At 51.2% G+C, this 16,461-nt stretch overlaps 1 protein-coding gene across 4 annotated transcripts in view; it reads left to right on the top strand.

Annotated features, from left to right (window-relative positions):
• SUPT20H (SPT20 homolog, SAGA complex component) overlaps positions 1-16,461 on the top strand; it is a 393,294-nt gene that overhangs the window by 353,701 nt on the left and 23,132 nt on the right. For all 4 annotated transcript variants that reach the window (XM_085621731.1, XM_085621733.1, XM_085621730.1 and 1 more), the window contains one exon: positions 8,345-8,467. In XM_085621731.1, the coding sequence (XP_085477857.1) occupies positions 8,345-8,467 (123 nt within the window). The remainder of the gene's footprint in view (positions 1-8,344; positions 8,468-16,461) is intronic.

The following is a 16,461-nucleotide window of genomic DNA, read 5'->3' as shown; positions in this document are numbered from 1 at the left end:
CTAAAGACTCGGAAGTTTGGTATCAAACTTCTCAGCACATTAAACCCACATTGATGCCAGTGAGGGATTTAATCCAAAATGCAGAACAGAGGGCCTCTTAGCGATGCCCCCTGAAACTCGACCAACTTCTAGTGACCTGACTGAGTGGCTGCTTAGGCTGCCACAAACAGACATGTTTCTGGACCCCTGGGTCGAGAGCCTGCTGCACATCCTGGGACGAGGTGCCAAGCCTTCTCCCCCAGGATGGGCAGGGTTCACGAAAGGGAAGCTTCAAAGGCATGCTGCCTTTGTGAGCCTCCCCAGACCATGTGCTGCTTTCAGCAACTGGTCCCCACTGGTTATACCCCCCACTTTGAGCGGGAGAACCGGCGGGAAAAACAAGTGAGGGAAAGAGGTGTGCCCACCTCTGCCAACTCCACCCCTCAGGTGGGGAAGGCGAGGTGAAGCACAACTCTGAGTCTCCGCCATCTTGAGGATGGGGGGACCTAGCCAACCAGGGATAGGCTCCTGCCCCCCTCCCCCTGGAGGGTGGCACGATAGGGTGTGTACCCACCCCAGGGAAGGGACCCATTGGTCCCTGGCCTTACCTACCTATAACGTCCCTAAATCTAGTATGTTGGGGCACCCTGAACCTTGCTTCCTCAGATCTAGACAAGAAACAAGAAGAAAAGAAGAAGGACCGAACAGCCGTGCAGCCAGCTAACAAGTGGAAGGCACCCACTGACTTGGCCCCAGCCCTACCGGCCTGTCTCCCCTCGAACCTGCTCCTGCGAAATCCCAGTTTTTCCTGCAGCCAGCAACCTCAAAAACCCCGGAGGACCTGCCTGCCTTCACTTCCAAAGACTGCTTCTCCCGTGAACACCGGATTTGTTCAAATTGCAGCCTCTGGCAGCAGCCAGAGACGGCGAATCCAGCCCACTCTGCACCCGCCGAACCCGGCCCGAGCTAGAGGGGAAAAACACCACGAGGAGGTCACCTCGGCGATCTTGACCCGAGATCCGGCGACCCCTGACCTGCCTGAAGCCTCCAGCCGACGCCTGTAGCCTAAATCCAGAAGGCCCCCATGACCGCGACCTGCAGCTGGTTAGAAGATCCGACCCCAAAAGGCACCCCTGCACTCGACACCCCACGGCCTTGTGTGCCCAATCCAACGGTGCCTAACCAACCCTTAACTTCCCAACTTACCTCTCAAAGTGGTGGTCGCACCCAGAAGTCATTTGTCTTCCTGCCTGCAGTGCTTTTGCAAACCGGAGGTTCTCCATTGAAAACAGCAGGGCACCCGACCTCAAAACAGCACCCTGCACCCGGCCGCCCTAGTGCCGCTGAGGGTGCACCTTTGGTGCTAATTTGGTTCCCTATTTGCCCTGACCTAAACCCTAGGAGCTTTGCTCCCACAACCGTGTGGCCTGCTTGCCAGCAGCAACCAACCGGAGGCCCCCTATCCTCTATAGGATAACATTGGGCCTCAACACTCTGCACCCGGCCGCCCTAGTGCCGCTGAGGGTGAAACAAAAGTGCATCACTGACCCTGGGGGCCCCTGAGTCTAACCCCAGTACCTTATCTCCCACAGACGATTACTTACCTGTGAACCAATAAATAACCTGTTTTTCCTCTATAGGATAACATTGACAATTTTCTTCCAAAAAGTTTCTTGTGTAGTGTTGAAATCTAAAAATATACTTTAAAAAGCGCACAAATAACCAAAACTTATTTACTCACCTGTTTACAGGGAATGTCTAAGTGCTGAATCCAGGCATCCAGCACTGAGTAAGAAAAGTAAAGTACAAAGTAACTTACCTGCAATTTACTGAAAAAGCCTATTCATTTCAATGCACTGGTTTTCTTCCAAAAAACGACTAAGTGTGGAGTTTTGAAACTAAAGATATTCTTTAAAAATCCTGCGAAAAACCAAAACGTATTTACTTGCCTGTGTCCAGGAAATGTCCCAGTCCTGAATCTAGGTATCCAGCACTGAGTTAGAAAAGTAACTTACCTGCAATTTACTGAAAAAGCCTTTTCATTCCAATGTACTGTATTTGCTAAGTGTTGCAAACTACTGCATTCCCTGTAAATCAAACAAAGTACAATTTCTATTGCATTTTCAAACTGTTCTATATCCAGTAACTTATTATTGAAAAGTATTTAATGCTTACCTGTGCCAGGCTTGCTTGGTTCTAAAAATAAAACAGTATATATTTTTATACTAACACAATTAGCCTAGAGTTCAGTTATTGAGTGTGTAAATTCATTTGCTGACTGAGTGTGTACATCAAATGCTTAAAACTGTCCTCTGATACTGCCTTACTACTCGACCACTCTACCACAAATAGAGAGTAAGGTTCTATCTATCGTTAACCTCTTCCTACCTATGGGGTCACTTGGACTCAATACATACTATACCGCATTTTGTTGTAGTATATATAGAGCCAGTTTCCTACACTCAGCAGATGTATTGCCTCTTTTTAGGCAGGGATGGATACAGAAGATATCAGTTGCAGATCCATTCCCAATCATCCTCTGCAGAGCTCTGCCTCCTCTAACACCTCTCCTCACATCACCATTGTCTGGTTGGGGAGGGGTGGGGTAAGGAAATGTTCCTTTTTGTATGGTCACCTAAAGGTTTTTCTAACAGATACTGCTGGTCTTTCGAGTCAGAGAGTGCACTGAGGCCTGCTAATCAGACCTCAGTGCAAGTGCCCTGACGCTAAAAGTGTATGACAGATTGGCTATAACTAATTGGAGATGGCTAACATACCTGAAAGTCCATTGTAAATGGTATCCTAGGACCCAGGGCATGTAGGTTAAAGGGATACCCCATGACTTGCAGCACTGTTTGTGCCACCCTGGAGGGCCCCCAAAGTAAAACAAGTACCTCAGTCCACCACTGCAGACTGGTAGAGCAGTCGTGCACTGCCATCCCAACTTTGCTATTGAAAGCAATGGCAAATCCACCTCTTTTCCTGGACATATGTGTAAGTCACTGAGCCCTAAAGCCAGAGTGCAACATATGACTCATTCAGGACATGTACTTTGCATGTCCTGACAGTAAAACAGCCATTTTTACAGGGGAAAGACTTGGTAGCCCAATTGGCTATTACAGGGTTACATGCTGACCCTGCAAGTGTGCTAACTCCTGAACAGTAGTCCAAGGTATCAAGCAACTAGTTACATTAAGCCCGACTTGCATCGAAATGAATGTAACTTGTGGCAGTTTGCAGCTTTAGGAAAGCTGACAGTTTGTTGCCTTTAAAACTCCTGTGCCTTCCTGGGCACACATGGAGCCTGCCCCACAAATCATGTTTCTTCTCTCCTGGAGAGACGTGCTAACAACTCTAAGGAAAGAGAACAATGAGGAATTGCTAGCCAGGGAGGTGTCCCCTCCCTGCTGCAGGAAGCCAATTAGGTGTTAGCCCCAAAAGGCAGGCTTCAAAGGTGAAGCTGCCTTTGAAGGACAGATGTGTAGCACCAGGGGGAGGGCTGCCCCATTGTTGAGGTAAACAGGTTGGCACGAAAGGCATAGAGGGGAAGCCAGTTGCCAAACCTGTTTCCCCAGAGGCGTGTAGCCCTGAGGCAGCCACACCCAAGCCATACACTAGGAGAGGCGTCTCGCCATCTTGGGAGTGGGCAGAATGATGGTGCATCCATGGATATCCAGATGCCACATTCCATAGTAAGTGGCCTCCAGGGGGTAGGGAACCCAGTAGCCCACTGGCTACCAACTGCATCCTGCCCTGAGGGCACTTTCTGAGCATAAAGGGGACACCCCTGGCACCCAGACCTCAGATCTTGACTGACTTGGAAGGAAGGCTGCCCTGCTGCCCTGAAGGACCAGCAAAAAGAGGCTGCACCAACAAGGACTGCACCTATTTGCTAGTGAAGAGAGTGCACTGCTCAGCCAAGAGAGGACCAAGGACCAACACCGACACACAGAGTGCAACTGCGTTCGCTGAGCCTGCGAGTGCTAGCAAAGAGGTCCTGGGACCCACAAAAGGCAAGTTATCGACTCAGGAAAGATTGGTCAGTGGGAGCAGGCGACTGGACTTCGACCAGATTGGAGGACTTCGTGGGATGGCAACCTTGCGACCAGCCCCCCTCACCATCTTCGTGAACAGACCCCCGTAGACCACTTCGCATTCTTAGGGCCAGCATCCTTCATCCCTTGCATCAGTACCACTCTATAGGAATCTAGTGCAAAACTAATAAAGTGCCTGGAACTGCTAAAGGACTGCTTCTCCGGTGATGGTAACTGTTCTTTCTTGAGAATCTTGCTGTTCCTCCTGTCTGTTGGAGTCGGTCACCCCCAGTAATTCTAACTGACTGCATTGAGACTTACCTAAGGTTTTCTTCATAACGTTTCTAAGAGTCCAATTTGTTGACTTGGCCAAAGCAATTTCGCAGTTGAGTGAAATTGCTTTGATTTATTATTGCTTGTAAAATCTATACCTCTAAATTGCTCCAGTGGATCGTTTTCATTCTAGTATCTAAATGTTTCTAAAAATACAGTCTAATTTTCATAAACTGGTGTTGGATTTCTCGAGTGTTGTGTCGATTTTTTTCATTTGTTTTGGTGGTGTTTAAATGCTTAACACTTGTTCCTCTGTGTAAGCCTTGCTGCTCAGTACCAGACAGGGTTGAGCTGAGGGTTTTACAAAGAAAACCTACTGGACCCGAAGGGGTTGGTAAGTGCATACATGGTGAGGTTGCACAACAACACCATATAATATACCCCATTTCCTAACAGGTAGATCTTTTATTTTGTCACCAATTGGGAGGCGATTATGACTGACTGCTGAATCATGCAGCTGATTTGATGGGCTACATCCTTCCTCAGTTATCTTCCTTGTCAGACCACCCTTCCTTTGCCAGCTCACACCTCGATCGTGGAGGCTTGGGGTTCTTGCCTTACTGTAACAAGCATTTGGAATGCAATAGGTCTTGCATTATTAAAGTTTGAGCTATTGGTGTTGCATTATTTAGCAATGCCAATAGCTCAAACTTAAATAATGCAAGACCTATTGCATTGCACATGCTTGTTGATTTTTATAATGAAAGCAATACAGTGAGAATGAGGAGGGAGAAGAAAAGATTCATAATGAAAGGCGCCTTTTCCCAATTTGTATTTACAAACCACCCGAGTTTCAGGATTTAATACCGGTTTCTTGAGGGAGGCGCAAATGACCACAGGTACTTAGGCGAGCGCTCTCCAAAACTCGGCGGTTATCTAGGAAAGCAGGATTGGAAAAGCCAGTTCGGCAGGCGCGACTGACCTGCCCTTTCCGTTGTAACTGAAAGTAAACTTACCCTTTCCTGCTTACATGTGAGAGCGCTGAGATTTGCAGGAAGAGCTGGCCAGGTTCGTGAGCTGGTGCGAACAGACTAACCAGGCACCGGGTCGGCTCCAGAGAGCAGAGAGACCCGAGAATCCGGACGTGGGCATCCGGACTACGGAAGCCAGCAGCGGACTGCGCCGCAACCGTACCTGAGGTAACAAGCTGTCTCCGTGGAGCCGACAGGGGGAATGGAAAGTGAAAGTGCATGAGGCTGCTGAGGACGGAAGGGGAACAGATGTGCACGCCGCGTGGCTGTACACGTTACATGCAAGCGCATCTTCACAAGCGCACACAGGTTCCAAACTGCCAAAAGCCTGCACGTGCCCATCTCCTGTCCCACTTCCGAGGCAAGTCAGCAACAATAGATCTCGCTGGCGAAAGCACTTCGCGCTGGGTTCGCCAGGTGAGACCTAAAAAGGGGCCATAGAAGTGGTTCCCCCAGAAGACATGAGCACCGGCTTTATTGACTTTACCTCCTAGTCCCCAAAAGGTAAGAGTGGTTTGAAGCCTATTCTGGATACCCACCTTCTGAATCAGTTCATCCGGCAAGAGACTTTCAAAATGCTGTCCCTATGCTAGGTTCTGTTGTCCTTATTCTTAGATTGGTTGGTGTCCCTGGATACCTTAACAGCTAATTCCATCTTCCAATCCTCCCTGCCAACTGTCGCTACTTGACTATCCTGGTGAGTTTCCAACTATTCAGTTTGGATTTTTACCATTCGGACTGACATCAGGCCTACGCATCTTTACAAAGGTGGTGGCAATTGTAGCAGCTTCGCTGTGGGGATTAGGAGTCCATGTATTTCCATATTTGGATGACAGGCTGGTGAAGGTGGAGTCCCCGTTGCTTGTTCAGGAACTTCTCCAGTGGATTAGAACTTTTCTCCATGACCTGGATATTAACATCAACATACAAAAGTACATATTATGTGCATGCAAAGCCTGACTTAGTTGGGTGATGAGCACTACCCTATTTGAAGGCATTCCCTCGTCTTCCTCAGAGAATCATGAATATTCCTGCAATGATTTTGTTGTGTCTAACCCAAGCTCAGACCCCAGTCTTAATGGTATTGTGCCGGATAGGCATCATGGCCTCTTGCATCCTGTTGGTGCCTCATGCAAGATGGCGGAAGAGGGCACTCTAGTGGTGTCTAAGGAGGCAGTGGTTGCTACATCAAAGCAGTTCTCGGCTTAGTTACAGATCTTCCAATCATTTTATCAAGAGCTGCATTGATGGATGAACCCCTCAAACCTCCTGAGGGGTTGCATTTTCAGTCGCCCAAAATCTCAAGCTACCATGGTCACGCTTGCCTCCTTGCTGAGCTGGGGTCGTCATCTGGGTAATTGACTGGCATGAGGTCTCTGGTTTATGTTGGCGCTCCATCTCGCCCTGAAGTACAACACCACCATCATCCATTATTTCAATAGACAGGGTTGGTTTGCAATTGTACTCGGTGTCGGGAGGCGATTCACTTTTGGAAGTACTTGCAGTGATGGAGAACATACCTAGTGGTGGCTAACCTGGCAGGCTCCCTTAATGTGAGGGTGTATGGTCTCATTCGCCTCTCACTGGAAAACCATGAGTGCGAGCCAGACCCCAAGGTGACAGATTGTATCCCTACTGGTTTGTGCTAATAGGCGCTCTCGTACAAGAATAATTTGCAGATAGTCAGTAAGCTCTTTGATTAAACAATATTCAATCAAAAGGATGGAATTCATTCCAAGGAATTTTTCATCCAATCTGTATGAGGGTTGTTCTAATGGCATGCTCAGAATGAAGTGAAAAGTCAGGTCTTCCATTGGAATCCTAACAAAATTCTTTTTTAAAGTGGTGCCAGTCCTGCAACATCAAAATTGACAATAAAACTTAAATTACAGTAGTGGTGCTACAGGTTCTGATGGAGGAGACTTGGCGACCTGTAGTGTAGATACTGTAGCCTGTGAGCTGAGACTAGGGTTGGTGATGTGTTTGATGAGGTGTTTAAAAATGGTTTGCATCACATCTAAAATTCTGACCTTGCAGGAGCTGAAAGACCGTTGCATTACTTGCCATTTAGGTGAGTTCAGCCCATATCCCACTTTTCCTGAACCTTAAAGACCAAAGTACACACATGCTCCATCGCTCCCATGAACATAGTATAGGTTGTCGGGATGGTTGCCAATGAAGGCCCGAGGGACCAAAAACTCCTAAGAAACTGGGGTAATAGGACAGTATTCTAGTGTGGAGCCCGCTGTGTAGTGCATATAGAAAACGTGGCTCATAAAGTGATTACGACAAATAAGCCAAATGTTTACTAGAACGTCAACCCTCGTTAAAAAGAGGAGCCAATTAGCTCAAAGTAAGACCATCATGTTCCACAATTAGGGACTGGATACCTGATCTGTGGCAGCGGTCTTCAAGAAACTACAAACATGTACATCTTTCTTGCTCTCCTCGGACTCTCAGTGCTGAAAAGCACGGACCAGCAGTACGTTGGAATCCAAGCAGATGCACCATCCAGTCTTCCGACCCTTCAGTTTGTGTTTCATTCAGTGACTGTATTTTGTGTTGTGCTGACCCGTATTCCGTCTGCTTTTCTCAGCAAAGATTGCCACTGGCCTCTTGAAGAGCAGCCCTCACTATGAAGAGTACCAAAGTAAGCCACGTAAAGTTGGACATAGTGTCCTGGAATTATTTGGATTGTCCAAACAAAGGCAACTTCCCAGTAGACTTTTCCCTGCTTCGGCCACACCGTACAGGTTTTCTTGGACCATTTGATCATGTTGGCATCTTTGCGTCACAAGGGAGATAGAATTCCCACCAGGTAGATCGTTATCAAAGGTGATTATCTTGTACGTCTGACTCAATGCTCTCACCTAAAAAAAACTTCATTACGTGTCTTGGTGGTAAGAGTTTTAAGTAATAGTGCAGTAGCTTTCTCATTTATTATAAATGGTATGCCTTTAAATTGAAGCTTTGCTTTGGATTGAAGCAGAATGTTTCCAAAATCAAATATTTCTACATTTTTAACAGCTCCCAGGTGCCTCCCTCATGTACAACCCTCTGCAACAACAACAGCAGCAGCAGCAACAACAACAACTAACGCAGTTCTCGCCACAACAGTCTCCTTCGTCTGGCCAACAATCACAAGAACAGGTGGGTATTTTATTATTGGCAAAATATGTATCTGAAAGAGACAAGTTAGTGATAGATTCCTTACCTTAGAATATCCCCAGGCGTCAGACTGGATCCGGAAAGTTTTGCTAGCAGTACCCCTGCGTGTCAGTAGGTGGCGTTGTGTGGCTCCGCATCTGTCGCTGGCGTCGTAAGCGCCGAGATAACATCACGGAGACTACTTTGGCGCCACCCATGAGCACTGACGTCAGTTCTTTCTTTTTCCGCGCCAGAAAGTGCAGATCCGGTAAGAGCACGTACCTTAGTCACTTTTTGACTACACTTTGAGACTTTTGTCTCCAGTACTCCTTGGTGCACGTAGGTATGCCTGGATTTAAATCTTGTGGGGCCTGCCGTCACAATAGGTCAGTGGCGGACCCCCACGATGTCTGCCTCTACTGCCTGGAGACCGACCCAGACTCCCGGTCCTGTCGGGCCATGGCCCCGAAGGTCTTGAGGGAGCGGCGCCGGAAGCTGCTGGAGGTCTGGCACTCGTCCCAGTGCCGTTCCAGGTCCAGGGACCGTTCCCGGGAACGCTCGCGAGGCCGTAGTCGTCGCACCTTAGGCTCCAAGTCTTCACCCGCGGATTCTGGTAAGAGACGACACAAAAAGAAGTCGAAGAAGTGAGTTTGCTCTCTGACGTCCCCCCTGTCGGTCCTCGGATGTGGACGAGGGGAACAGGGGTCTGCCCCTGTGGCTCCTTTGGAGCCTGGGAGTCCCGCGGCCTACCCACCTTACCCGGGTCCGTCGGCGACTCCCGAAGAGGTGCAAGAATTTCTTGCTACCATGGACCGCCTCTTTAGGCCTCTGGCTCCTGCCGGCGCGCCTTCGGGCCCCGCGGTCTCGTGTCCGGATCCTGTTGGGACGCCAGCAGATCCAGCTTCGGCACCACAGTATCCTGCGCCGTTGGCTCCGGCCCCTGTGCCACAAGGTCCAGCGCTGCCGGTTCCGGCGCCGCAGTGGATGCCATTTGTCCCACCCTTGCCCAGGTTCCAGGACCATTTTGTTCCTACCTGGGATCCACATTGGGATGCGGCGCCGGCTCGGCCCCGGCCGGCGCCGTTTCCGACGCCGTTTGTTCCTTCTCCAGCTCCAGCTCTGCCGCCGCGGTCTGTTCCACATGCAGCAGAGGTGGACGATGACTGGGAGGGGTCCTCGGACCCTCTTGCCCGTCAGTGAGTCTCCAAGCAGGACTGGGTGGACGACTTGGAGGATGCCGGCGACCCCGACGTCTCCTCTGACCCGGGGTTTACCTCTCCCCCACCTACCATGGAGGAGGGAGCCTCCTGCACTATGGTGCTCCGTCGGGCAGCTGAGGTCCTTAACCTTGATCTCCCTACAGTGGCCCTCAAAACTAATCTCCTCACTGAGGTGCTCCAGACGGCGTCCACTTTGTCGGAGCCCCTGCTCCCATTTAACGATGCCCTCACTGACGTCTTGTTGGGCACTTGGTCGCGGCCAGCCACAGGGGCCCCTGTGGATAAGAATGTCGCCAAGCGTCACCGCCTGGCGACTCCTCTTTTCTGACCACTACGCCTGAGAGCCTGGTTATCCAAGCCTCGACGTCACAGAGTGCTTTTCCCACAGCTCCATCGGATAAGGACTCTAAGAAGCTGGAACAGTTCGGTAAGCGGTTGTTCTCTTCGGCCAGCTTGGGGCTGCGGTCAGTGAACACCGCCTGCTTATTGGGCTGCTATTCCCCCGCGGTGTGGGATACAGTTGCACAGGTGTTGCCTCAGTGTCCTGAAAAACTCACTCTGTGCTGTCCCAAGCTGTTGCCGAGGGTAAGGATGCGGCTAAGTTCGCCATTCTGTGTGGTTTGGTTAGACTCACTGGGTAGGGCGATTTCTACGACTGTGGCGCTTCGTCGCCACACCTGGTTGAGATCTACCGGGTTCTCGCCAGATGTCCAAATCTCGCTCATGGACATGCCCTTTGATGGCACTCGCCTGTTTGGCGATAAGGCCGACAGTGCACTGGAGCGTTTTAAGGACTTGCGGGCCACGGCCAAGTCCTTGGGTCTTTCCGCAAAAAGCCCGGCCACTCCTGGTTTTCGTTCCTTTCATGGCCACGGCAGAGGTGCCCAGGCACGTTCCTTCGGCAAGCCTGGGCAGAACCAGCCTCAGCGCGGCCGCAGATGCGGCTTCCGCAGGGGCAGGTCTCAGAATCAGTGTGGGGGTCAGTCAACCTCCGCCCCCGCTGTTTCTTCCTCCAAGCCTTCCTAATCCGAGCTTTGTGGAGCACCCCACGCCGGTGGGGGGCAGGATCTGCCACCACCTCCCCCACTGGCACGATATCACATCGGACAAGTGGGTGTTGCAGATTATCCGCAGGGGTTACTCCCTTTCCTTTCAGTCCTCCCCACCAGCCATGCCACCTCGGTGCCATCGCATGTCGGGGGAACACTTGGTACTTCTCTAGCAGGAAGTCACGGCCCTCTTGGCCAAGGGGGCCATCAAGTGTGTTCCTGGGCTGGAAGTAGGGAGTGGTTGTTATTCCCACTACTTTCTGGTCCCCAAGAAGGACAAAGGGGGCCTGCTCCCCATCTTGGACCTCCGGAAGGAGAAGTTCAAAATGCTGACTCTGGCTTCGGTCTTGGCTGCCCTTGACCCTGGAGACTGGATGGTAGCGTTGGACTTGCAGGACGCATATTTTCACATCACCGTCCTGCTGGCCTGCGTTACCTATGGTTCACGGTAGGCCCGGAGCATTTTCAGTTTGCCGTGCTCCCCTTCGGCCTCACCAGCACTCCTCGGGTGTTCACGAAAGGGATGGCGGTGGTCGCAGCTCGTCTGCACAGGTCAGGGGTGTCAGTCTTCCCCTACCTCGACGACTGGTTGTTTAAGGCGGGCTCGCCTCCTGCAGTCGTCTCCCACCTTCAGACTACGGCCGACCTCCTGCATTTGCTGGGGTTCTCCATCAACGTGCCGAAATCGCACCTGAGTCCCTCTCAGAAGCGCCCCTTCATCGGAGCGGTTCTGGATTCGACGCGGTTTCGGGTTTATCTTCCCGAGCAGCGAGTCCGGGATATTCAGGCTATGATTCTATCCCGGGTTTGTCAGGATGATCTTCCGGCTCCTGGGCCTGATGGCCTCCTGCATCCTGCTCGTGCAATATGCAATATGGCATATGCGGGCTCTGCAGTGGGACCTGAAGTTCCAGTGGGCACAGCATCAGGGTAACCTGTCCGATCATGTCCAGATCTCGGAGGGCACTGCACGACAATTGCAGTGCTGGCTCACGAATCGCGATTGGGTCAATGGCAGATCCCCCTCCCTTTCCCAACGGGAGCACACAGTGGTGACGGATGCGTCCCTCCTGGAATGGGGTGGCCACTTGTGAGAGGCAGAGATCAGAGGCCTCTGGTCTCCGGCAGAGTCCCGGCTCCATATCAGTCTTTTGGAGCTTCGGGCGATCCAACTTGCACTGAAGGCATTCCTTCCCTCTGTCCGGGGAAGTGTGGTGCAGGTGTTCACGGGCAACACCACCGCCATGTGGTATTGCAACAAACAGGGTGGGGTGGGGTCCTGGACCCTATGTCAGGAGGCTCTGCGCCTCTGGACATGGCTGGAACATCAAGGCATCACCTTGGTGGTTCAACACCTGGCAGGTTCTCAGAACGCCAGAGCGGACAAACTCAGCCGCCGGTGCTTGATGGATCACGAATGGCATCTGCACTCGGACGTGGTGCAAGGTCTCTTTCAGCAGTGGGGAGAGCCTTGGTTAGATCTATTCGCCACTGAAGAGAACGCGCAATGTCATCAGTTCTGCACATTGGAATTTCCAAGGCAGCACTCGCTCGGCGACGCTTTTTGTCGTGAGTGGAGTTGCGGTCTGTTGTACGCCTTTCCGCCTATACCACTTCTGCCCAGAGTGCTGAAGAAGATTCGGCGTGACGGGCCCAAGTCATCTTTGTGGCTCCGGATTGGTATCCCGAGCTACTCATTATGGCGATCGACCCCCCGATCCGACTGCCTCTTCGGTAGGATCTTCTGTCGCAGCAGCAGGGGACGGTCATCCACCCGAACCTGTCCAGCCTCCACCTACATGCGTGGAGATTGAGCGGCGACAGTTGACAGCTTTCGATCTTCCTCCCGAAGTCTGTGATGTCATTCTGGCAGCCAGGCGTCCTTCCACTAAGACATTATACGCCTGCCGGTGGAACAAGTTTGTGGCATGGTGCGCAGCAAAGTCTGTGGATCCCCTTTCTGTCCCTCTTTCTGAGGTCCTTCTGTTCCTACTATCCTTGGCCCAGCAGGGCTCTGCTCTGGGCACTATCAAAGGTTATCTTGCGGCCATCTCTGCCTTTCTGAGACTTCCAGATCAGCCTTCTCTCTTTAAGTCCCCGGTTGTTAACCGTTTCCTGAAAGGCATTACACACACGTTTCCTCCTGTGCCGTTCATAATGCCTCAATGGGACTTGAATCTTGTCTTGACCTATCTGATGTGCGCTTCTTTTGAGCCCCTTCATAACTGTTCTTTACGTCTTCTCTCTCTAAAGACGGCTTTCCTGGTAGCTCTCACCTCTGCCAGAAGAGTGAGTGACCTCCAGGCTCTTTCTTCCAAATCTCCTTTTCTTTCTGTTCATCCGGACAAGGTGGTTTTAAGGACCCGTCCTTCCTTTTTGCCCAAGGTTGTCACGCCCTTCCACATCGGGCAGACCATCACTTTGCCCACCTTCTTTCCGCCTCCATCGAAAGAGGAGGAGAGGCTCCACCGTCTGGACCCAAAACATGCGCGCTCGTTCTATCTGAAGCGCACACGACAGTTCCGGGTGGATGGCCAGCTCTTTGTTGGCTACGTGGCCGCAAAAAGAGGTCGGGCTGTGCACAAGCGAACCATCTCTTGGTGGGTCGTTCTGTGCATCAAAGCGTGTTATCCGTTGGCTAAGAAAGAGCCTCCTGTGGGGCTGCGTGCCCATTCTACCAGGGTGACGGCAGCCACTACTGCCTTGGGACGCGGCGTCCCTTTGCAGGACATTTGTCAGGCAGCTTCGTGGGCCTCGCTGCACACGTTTACCAAGCATTACTGCCTTGACAGTCAGGTTCAGAGAGATGGCTTCTTTGGCCGTTCTGTTCTCCGTGACTTTCTGGTGTAATCGCTTAGCAGACTCACCACCGGGGTTGGTATTGCTGGGGTATCTATTCTAAGGTAAGGAATCTATCACTAACGTGTCTCTTTCAGATGCACAAGTTACTACTTGTGTAACGATAGATCTATAATCGACACTAGTTAGTGATAGATTCCTTACCGCCCCACCCATCCTCCCCGTTCTGCGAACTGATTTGTAGGGTTAAGGTCATCCCTTTAAGTGCCCTAGTTTCTTGGCACCAGTGGTCAGTTTCTTGCATGGCTCTGCGTTCCTGGCACGGAAAGTCGCGTACAGAACTGACATCAGCGTGCATGGGTCGCGCCTAAGTACTCTCCGTGACGTCATCTTGGCGCTTACGGCGCCAGCGACGGACGCGGAGCCGCACGACGCCACCTACTTACGCGCAGGGGTACTGCTAACAAAACTTTCCGGATCCAGTCTGACGCCTGGGGATATTCTAAGGTAAGGAATCTATCACTAACTAATGTCTCTTACAGATATATTGTTACACAAGTAGTAACTTGTGCGATCATCCTGGAAAGCATCATGCGATAGGGCTGCTTCCTGCATTACAATATTATGCTTTTGTAATCTGTGCTATTCTCTCCTCTTTGTTTTCCTTACAGCTGATACAGTTTTGAGAAGAGCTGTAAAAGGTCTGGTCTGTCCTGCCGTCAGCTTACTAAATTGGTGATCTAACACATTTAGGAGCCTATTCCCAAACTGCATTTTGTAATTCACAAAGAAGAACTATAGCAGTACTACTCGTACTACATAATGCTTTCACAAACATAGCTCTACTTGTGGCAAAATTTACATTTTAAGGTCAAGAGTACCAGACAGTTATGCTCTCTGGTTGTGAAAAACATTGTGGGCTTACCATGAACATAGAGGTGCTAGCAGCTGACTATTGTTTGGCTAAACTGCCACAGTTATTGGCTGCTTCTTTTTCAGTGGCTTGCCTTGTCGATCTTGTGTCTGTACCTCCCCTGGAGCATTGCTGTGAGAAAGCGCCTCCTTTTGCTTGCTTAGCCCCCACTTTTTGCCTGGTTTCAATTGTAGTGCACAGGGTCCCTGCCATCCAGGTCCCCTGTGCCAGTGCGTCTTCCCTAAAACCTAAAAGAAAATCCCCAATCTGTACGTCTACCCCCCATAAGTCCTAGTAAATGGTACCCTAAGTACTTAGGGATTAAGAGGGTCCCCTGGAACCCCCCTCAATGGGACCAAGCCACTGCCCTTCCAGCTTGCATGCTCCTGTGAGGGAGAAAACGACAAAGTCAACATGACACCCTGCCTGGGAATGCCATGCCAACCAGCACTGCTTGAAGGCATAGGTAAGTCACCCCACTAGCAGGCCTCCCAGCTCTAAGGCAGGATGCACTATACCACAGGTGAAGCCATATCTGCAGGAGCAAATATTCCCCCTACAATATTGGCGTTCATTCCTGAATATTTTAAGTACAAGGGAAGTGCATGGGCTGGAAACTCGAGTTCCACAGCACCATGATGGCTTCACTGAACACCAGAGTGTTTGGTACCAAACTGCTCCTTTCAGTAAATCCCCACTGATGCCAGTGTGGGATTTATAGTACCATATACCCAGAGGGCACCTCTGAGGTGCCCCCTGAAAACCTACCAACCCTGGTGTGGTCTCTAACCGGCTGCAGACAGGCAGCTACATTTCTAGACTCCTGGGCAGAGAGCTCCTGCTCTCTGTCACCAATAACAAGGCGCATCCTGGGCAGAGATGTCACACCTCCTCCCCCAGGATGGGCCAGTGCTTGAAGAGGAAAGCCAGCAGATGGCAGCTCCTGGTTTTCACCCCCAATTTGGGCATGAATACCTAGGAGAATAGGAGGTATGCCCACCTCTGCCAACTCCACCACTAAGGCAGGGGAGGCTAGCTGAAGCATATCTTTTAGTCCCCGCCATCTTGAAGATGGGGAGACCCCTCCATTCAAGGCTAAGTCTATCCCCCTCCCACTGGAAGGTGGCATCATAAAGGGTGTAGTCACCCCAGGCAAGGTGCCCATTGGTCCTACTTGCTATTCCCCCAAAACGTCCCTAGATCTAGTATTTAGGTGGCTCTCCCACTAGATCTGTGATGACCTACGAAGAAAGAAGACCTGTGCAGAAAAAGTCTGAAGACGGTAACTGCCTTGGTCCCCAGCCTTACCGGACTGTGTTCAGCTTCAACAAACCTGCGACCTGACTTGCAGCCAGCGACCTCTCAAACCCCAGGGAGGACTGCTGCCTTCAAGAAAGACTGCAATCTTCTGTGGACAGCGGACCTGTCCAGAAGAAACCATCAACAAAGACTCCATATCCAGGCGGATCCGCGATTCATGCCCACCCTGCACCGGACACACACGACCTGAGTCTGAGTGGCATAACTGTCCAGTGAAGTCTCACCAGCGACCAGGACTGTGAATCCAGCATTGTCCGACCTCTCCTGACCCCCTACAACGGTGCCTGCAGAGTGAATCAGAAGCACTCCCCCACCGTGACTGGCCCGGTAAGAAGATTTCCAACATCTAAAGGCACCCCTGCACCCGCAGCCCCCAGGTCTTTAGTGAGTTCGATCAGTGGTGCCCCTGTGACCCCCCAACACCTCAACTTACCTGTGCAGTCACTGGTGTTCTGCCTGTTCCCTCCCGTTCAACGCCTGCAGTCTGTCTCCAAAAAGAAGAAACGCCATAGGATTGCATTGAGCGCCCGACTCTGTGTTTGCTACCTGCACCCGGCAGGCCCTCTGCAGCTGGTGGTGTATGTTTGGTGCCCCCCTGTGCTGGTCCTAACATTCAAAGGTTAGCCCCTGCAACCGTTCCGCGTTCCTGCAAGCAGCATGGCTCCAAGGACCCCCAGTCTCCATTGAAATGCATTA

The sequence above is a fragment of the Triturus cristatus genome, chromosome 8 (assembly GCF_964204655.1).
Source record: "Triturus cristatus chromosome 8, aTriCri1.1, whole genome shotgun sequence".
NCBI lineage: Eukaryota > Metazoa > Chordata > Amphibia > Caudata > Salamandridae > Triturus > Triturus cristatus.
This window is presented reverse-complemented; position numbering and strand designations above follow the sequence as displayed.